We start from the raw sequence: 7,451 nt of genomic DNA on the forward strand, positions 1-7,451 counted from the left end.
CAGGGCAGCTGCAGGGGTTTGAAAGCAGCCTCAGGGGCACACTGTAAAAGTGGAGAGATTTAAAAAAAAAAAAGGGGGAAAAAAAAGAAAATTATTAATTGAGGCATTTAATCTAACTTGTAAATGAAGAACCCAGAATGCTGGGAAAATGGAATGGAGTTTGGGAGCAGCCCAGGGAGCACACTGTAAAAGTGAAGAGATTTTTTAAAATAAAGGGGGAATAAAAGAAAATTATTATTTAAGACATTTTATCTAACTTGTAAACAAAGAGCCCAGAATGCTGGGAAATGGAATGGCTTTTGGGGAAAGAAAAACTGGGAAAAGCAGATAGAGAAGTTCCCTATGGAAGGCATACCAGGAGCTGCCCCCCGAGAGAGTGATGATCATCTGTGGGGTTTTTTCCAGCTCCTGGGAGCCCAGCAGAGCCCACAGGGATGAGAGTGGCCGTGGTGGGCGCGGGGGTCAGCGGGCTGGCAGCCACCAAGTGCTGCCTGGACGAGGGGCTGGAGCCCACCTGCTTCGAGCAGAGCCAGGACATCGGGGGGCTCTGGCGCTACACGGTGAGCAAGGGGACATGTCCTCCTCCCTGCCACTGAGAGATGGGGACACCACACACACACACATTTGTGCAGTGACAACAACAGCTCCCTCTTTATTGCAAGTTGTTCTCAAGTTTTATACCCCTAAAGTCATTGGTTACATCAAACCAGCTCGTTATATTCATTGGATAAAGCAATAGCTTATTGTATTTTATTGGTACAAAGCATGTACAAATTATATTATATTATATTATATTATATTATATTATATTATATTATATTATATTATATTATATTATATTATATTATATTATATTATATTATATTATATTATTCTATACTAGAACTTTACTAAAGAAAGAGAAAGGATACAGACAGAAGGCTTAACAAGTATGAGTAATAAAAACTTGTGACTGACTCCTCAGAGTCTGACACAGCTGGCTGTGATTGGTCATTAAGAAAAACAATTCACATGAAACCAATCAAACATGCACCTGTTGGTAAACAATGTCCAGACCACATTCCAAAGCAGCCAAGCACAGGAGAAACGAATCAGATAATTCTTTACATTTTTCTCTGAGGCTTCTCACCTTCCCAGAAGAAGAAATCCTGGGCAGAGAGGATTTTTCACAAAATATGACAGTGACATCTCTTCTTCTGTTAGCTCAGTTGTTTGGCCTGCAGACCAGCTGCTAAGGCCATCCTCACCTCCTCTGGCAGCTGCAGCTTTGCAGGGTTGTGGGGTGGCTGGAGTGGCTGTGAGGGTTTGCTGGGTGCTGAGGTGCACCCCAGAGGCCAGGGCAGCAGGGGGACAGTGCCCAGCCTGGGCACAGGGCTGATGCACCCGGGGCGCTGTGGCAGGAGCACATCGAGGCCAGCCGGCCCAGCCTTTACCCATCAGTCATCAGCAACACCTCCAAGGAGATGTCTGCCTTCTCTGACTTCCCCTTCCCCGAGCACTTCCCCGTGTTCCTGACCAATGCCCTGCTCCTGGACTACCTCCGGCGCTACACCGAGCACTTCAGCCTGAGGCAGCACATCAGATTTGAGGTGAGTGATGCCCCTGATCTCCACCCTGCCCTGCTCCCCACCCAACCTGGGTGCCCGTGGGCACTTGTGGTATTTTCAGGGTCCTCATCGGAGGAGGAATTGATTAATCTGACTGCATGTTCTTAGAAGGCTGATATATTATATTATATTATATTATATTATATTATATTATATTATATTATATTATATTATATTATATTATATTATATTATATTATATTATATTATATTATATTATATTATATTATATTAATGCTATACTAAACTATAAAGAATAGAGAAAGGATACACACAGAAGGCTACAAGGAATGATAACAAAAACCTGTGGCTTCTTCCAGAGTCCCGTCACAGCCTGACTGTGATTGGTCATTAAGTTAAAACAATTCACGTGAAACCAATCAAACAACCACCTGTTGGATAAAAAAAATCTCCAACCACATTCCAAGGCAGCAAAACACAAGAGAAGCAAATGAGATAATATTGTTTTCCTTTTTCTCTGAGGCTTCTCAGCTTCCCAGGAGTAAAAATTCCTGGCAAAGGGATTTTTCCAGAAAATATGATGGTGACAGTGATTTGCTTCACTACCACGTTTCAGAGCACCGTTGTCAGCATCCGTAAGCACCCCGACTTTGCCGCCACGGGCCAGTGGGATGTGGTCACGGAGGCAGGGGGGAAGCAGACATCACATGTCTTTGATGCTGTTATGGTTTGCAGCGGCAATTTCTCGGAGCCATCCCTCCCCCTGCAGTGTTTTCCTGGTATGGTATACAAGGAAATGTTGTTACCTGCTTCAGGGGCTGGGGAGGGAAGATTTAGGGGTTATTCAGGGAAAATCCTCCCTTTCTTTTCTTGCTTCTGCTTTCCAAACCTGCTGGCATCAACAGCAATACTGTCCCGTGCTTCAGCAGCTTTGTCTCTGAGACCCCATTTTGCAGAGGAAGCATCAATTAATTCTGTGTGCATGGGATGGAGGGCTGGACCTCCCTGAGACCCTGGTGGCCAGAGATTGCACTCTTTGCTCTTACCATCTGGGTTGCTTTTTAACACCAGTTCTCCCAATAAAATCCACAAATGCTGGAGTGCTTCAGAGCTCTGTTTGTTTTTCCGCTGAGGCATCGAGAGGTTCCGAGGGCAGCACTTCCACAGCAGGCAGTACAAGCATCCTGACGTGTTCCAGGGCAAGCGTGTCCTCGTGGTGGGCATGGGCAACTCGGGAGTGGACATCGCCGTGGAGGCCAGCCGGGTCGCTGCAAAGGTGCCACCACCCTGCCACCCCCGGCCTCTGGGGACAGGGACACTGGGGACTGTGGTTATTCATTGTTGTGGTGGTGTTGTAGGTTTCAGGATGAGGTGAGAGATGAGAATTGACTCCAAGTTCTCAGAAGGCTGATTTATTATTATATATTATATTATTATATATTATTTGAAAATCATATACTAAAACTATTGTGACGGTGCCATCTGTGACCGTGTTCACGGGGGTTTTCGGGTTGGGGAAGAGATGAGGATCTGACTCCATGTTTTAGAAGGCTTGATTTATTATTTTATGATATATATTACATTAAAACTGTACTAAAAGAATAAAGAAAAGGTTTCCTGAGAAGGCCAGCTAAGAATAGAATAGGAAAGAAAGAATGATAACAAAGGTTTGTGGCTTGGCTCTCTGTCTGAGCCAGCTGACTGTGATTGGCCATTAATTAGAAACAACCACATGAGACCATTCCCAGATGCACCTGTTGCATTCCACAGCAGCAGATAACCATTGGTTACATTTTGTTCCTGAGGCCTCTCAGCTTTTCAGGAGGAAAAATCCTAAGGAAAGGATTTTTCATAAAAGATGTCTGTGACAAACTATACTCAAGAAAGAGAAAGGAGACATCAGAAGGCTAGAAAAGAATGAATAATAAAAACCCATAACAGACTCAGAGAGTCCGACACAGCTGACTGTGATTGGCCATTAGTTAAAAACAATTCACATGTTGGGTAAACAATTCTCCAAATCACATCCCAGAGGAGCAAAACATGGAGAAGCTGAAGCTTCCCAGCTTCCCAGGAGAAGAAATCCTGGCAAAGGGATTTTTCATGAAATATCACAGTAACAGGGGACAGTAGCTCAGTGTGCTGTCATCACAAACAGTCTTTCTGAGCCGGAATTTTTTGGCCAAAAAGCTACCTTGAAAGCAAGCTGGTTTTGTTTTTGTCTCCGGTTTCACCTCCATCATCAGCAGCCAGGAGAAATTAAAGATGCAGTTGCTGCTTTTCCATCATGCGGCTGTCTGCGCCGTGCCCCTTTATAAAGGAAAAGCAGCAAATTCATCACCTGAAGCATTGGTTCTTCTCTTGCAGGTGACCATTAGCACCACTCGAGGAGCCTGGCTGCTCAGCCGTGTGTTTGAGCATGGCTACCCCTGGGATATGATTTTAAACACTCGCCTGATGAGCCTGATCAAAACCAGCTTGCCTGGACCCCTTTCATGGTGGTTGATTAATTATAAGGTGAACCAGTGGTTCAACCATGAAAACTATGGCCTTCAGCCAGAGAACAGGTATTCTTGGTGGTCCCCATCCCATGCTGATGGGCTTGTGGTGTGGGCAGGGGGAGATGTTCAGTAACCAGCATCAACCAATGCCCAGACTGGGGAGAAAATAAGCTGTAGCTCCCTTAAGTGGTGAAAGATTGGGCATGCTGGAAAAGCCCAGGACGGCCCAGAGGAGGGTCTCTGGGTAAAGAGGAGAAGGAAGGCTTAAAGCTTAAAGTTCTGGAAAGAGATGATTTGAAGAGTAACTGAGTGAGGGGAATAAGGTGGCAGGAGATGTCAGTTAATCACTCCCGCTGTGGGACAGGGTGACATTGGTGACACGTGTCATTGCCTGGAGGTGGGAGGCAGGGCTGTTTGCTCAGAGAAAACAACACCAAGAGGTGTGAGCTGGTGGGAGGAGGAGCAGGGGAGCAGCAATGCTTGTTTGTGGTGCCCCACTCTCAGAGGCCCTGGCTCTCCACAGCTGGCTGGTGCGGGAGCCCGTGCTGAACGACGAGCTCCCAAGCTACATCCTGACAGGCAGGATCACCATCAAGCCAGGTGTGAAGGAGTTCAAGGACAACTCAGTCCTTTTCCACAACTGCCCTGAGGAGGAGCCCATCGATATCGTTGTCTTCTGCACGGGCTACACCATCTCCTTCCCCTTCCTGGAAGAATCCATCGTCAGGGTGGAGAACAAGCACGCGTCCCTCTACAAATACGTGTTCCCACCCCAGCTGCAGAAGCCCACCCTGGCTGTCCTTGGGCTGATTAAGCCCTTTGGAGCCATCATGCCCGTGGCAGAGATGCAGGCACGCTGGGTGAGCCGTGTCTTCAAAGGTAGGGGAGCAAATGTGAGCCCTCCTGTGGCCCAAAATGCAGCTCAGACAAAACTGGACATGGTTTGTCCCTTCACCCAGGGAGATCCCAGAGCTAAGAAGTTCAGAGTGGATGAGGGAGCATTTCTGAGGCTCAGATTTCCCAAGTTATTTCACCTCAGCTAAGCTACAGCAACATGAGTGAGGAAAGAAACCTACTGGTGTTTTGTTTGGGGTTTTTAATAAAAATAGTAAGAATAACCTCGTGGAGAGCTAGGTCAGGACTAAGCCCCAGAGATGAGAAGCTCTGGGGTTTCTCTTTGGGGTGATCCTCTCTGGGGCTTGCACAGCCCATCTGCCCCCACATCCCCTGCCTGTGCCCTGACAGCACACATCTGTAAGAGCAGGAGGAGGTGTGGGTGAATTTGGAATACTGGAGGACTGCAGCATTGCCAAATAAACTGCCTGCAATGAGAGTTTCCTGCCCTCCCAGGGAAGGGATTCCCACATTTTGCATCACTGAGTGAGTTCACAGTTTCCCTCCAGGAGTTAAACTCTGCAGAACACTCTCTCTTCCAGGCTTGTGTCAGTTGCCTCCCCAGGCTGTCATGGAGAAGGAAGTAAATGAGAAGAAGAAAAACCAAATCCAATGGTAAGTCATTCCCCAGAGATCCAAAGGTTTTTTTGGTGGATTGAAAAACCTCTGGAGTTTTTGGGGCTCTCACTCTGTGCCTGTTCTCTGCAGGCACAGAGTGAGAGGGGAGGATTCCTGGATCCAGCTCCCCCTTTACTCACTTGCAAAGAGCCAATGTAACCTTTGATTTAACACTGATATTTTGCCTGTTGGTGACAGGAAAAAAATAATTCAGGGTACTCAAGGCAAAAGCTTGCTTAGGAGTTGGGGAAGAACATCAGGACCCCCACCGACTGAGAGATAAAATGGCAGAGAAATAAATGGAAATAAATGCAAAGTAATTCAGCTTGGGGGGGGAAAGCCAACCTACAACAAGCAAGGTGTACACTGAGATTGTCTCATCTCACAGCATGGAGACATGGAGACCTAACTCACTGTGAACAGGTGTCTGAGCACACTGGTGTGTGGTTCACAGGCAGGCAAAAGGCTTAAAAGGATTAGGGAATGAATGAGCCAATCCCAGGAAACTGGGTGATAGATAAATCCATGGCTCACTTAAATAGTTATAGGAGAAAAGGTATAGGAGAGTGAAGTACAGAATTGCACAGAATACAATACAAGACTAAGTGGGTATGGGCTTTTGCAGACCTCTGAAGGTGGGACATGAAGCTATGAATTCTGCAGAGAAGGTGAACTGAGAGCAATTCTCCAAGCCACTGTGTATTCTTGCAATATTTGGTGGAAATGAATGTGAGGGATACTAAAGGGTGCCACCTTTCTCATGCTGCACATGACTTTTCTGCAAAAAGCAAAGGGATTTGGGTTTGAGGGGTTTTTGTTTGCTTGCTTTGAAAAAGACCCCAAACTGTTAACCAAAGTCTGTTAACAAAGATTCACCAAAGGGAAGGGGAGGAACAAGTGCAACTTGTGAGTGAGGACGAGAAAGATTGACTGGAGCCAGCATCCCTTTACAGGAGCTGTGTGGTGGCCAGGAGTTGTGTCCCACCTTCTCAGCTACATCCAGTCCTTTCCTAGGGAACCCAGTCATACTCCAGATGCAATAACACCAAGGATGCAGAGGATGTCCACCCCAGCTCCTCTAAGCCCTGCTGACACCAATCTTCCTCCTGCCTCTTTCTCTTCTCTGATCATTCAGGTTTGGTCTGACCTTTGATGAAGTCCTCAAAACCGAGTGGTTGGTCTACCTGGACACCCTGGCCTCCTTCATTGGTGCCAAGCCCAGCGTGCTGGGGCTGCTCTGCACAGACCCTTGGCTGGCTCTCACCATCTTCTTTGGGCCCTGTTCCCCCTACCAGTACAGGCTGGGGGGTCCTGGGCGCTGGCAGGGGGCACGGCAGGCCATCCTCACCCAGTGGGACCGTGTGCTGAAGCCCACCAGAACACGAGTCCCTGCTGGCTCCTCCAGCTCTTCCCTGTCTCTCCTGACGGTGGTGGGATTCCTTCTGCTCCTGGCTGCTGTGATTTTTGGTTTCCTATAGCTTTTTTATTTGTTTATTGTTTGTTTGGGTTGGTTTTTTTGTCCTGAGGGATTTTATCTCAGGTCAGGCAGCCCCACGGGACTAGGGAAAAGGATTTCAGTAGATGGCAACAAACTTTAATCTGCAACCTGCAGTATAAACCTCCCTCTCAGCCCCAAGCCCAGCTTTGCAGGCCTCATTAACCAGGGATGGCAGCCTTGCCCAAGTGTATTTTGCCCCTCTGCTCCCCTGCCTGCTGCCAGGAGCAGAGCAGGGATTGGTGCCACAATTGTGCCTGCATCATACGAGACAGGATGCAGAGAGGACAAGACCAGCAAAAGTGGTGGTGTGTCACAGGAGCAAGAATTATCTGGGAAAATATTCCTGTGATTATCTATCACAGGAATTACCTGG

The 7,451-nt window shown here is 47.3% G+C and overlaps 1 protein-coding gene across 1 annotated transcript; it reads left to right on the forward strand.

Moving 5' to 3' along the window:
- Window positions 1-434: 434 nt before the first annotated feature.
- Window positions 435-7,058, forward strand: FMO1 (flavin containing dimethylaniline monoxygenase 1). Its single transcript, XM_066555634.1, is given in 8 exon segments — window positions 435-560; window positions 1,401-1,589; window positions 2,184-2,346; window positions 2,701-2,843; window positions 3,935-4,134; window positions 4,592-4,947; window positions 5,505-5,603; window positions 6,739-7,058. Coding segments are annotated over 8 exon segments (1,596 nt in total).
- Window positions 7,059-7,451: the final 393 nt, after the last annotated feature.

The sequence above is a fragment of the Molothrus aeneus genome, chromosome 9, assembly GCF_037042795.1.
Source record: "Molothrus aeneus isolate 106 chromosome 9, BPBGC_Maene_1.0, whole genome shotgun sequence".
Classification (NCBI taxonomy): Eukaryota; Metazoa; Chordata; class Aves; order Passeriformes; family Icteridae; genus Molothrus; species Molothrus aeneus.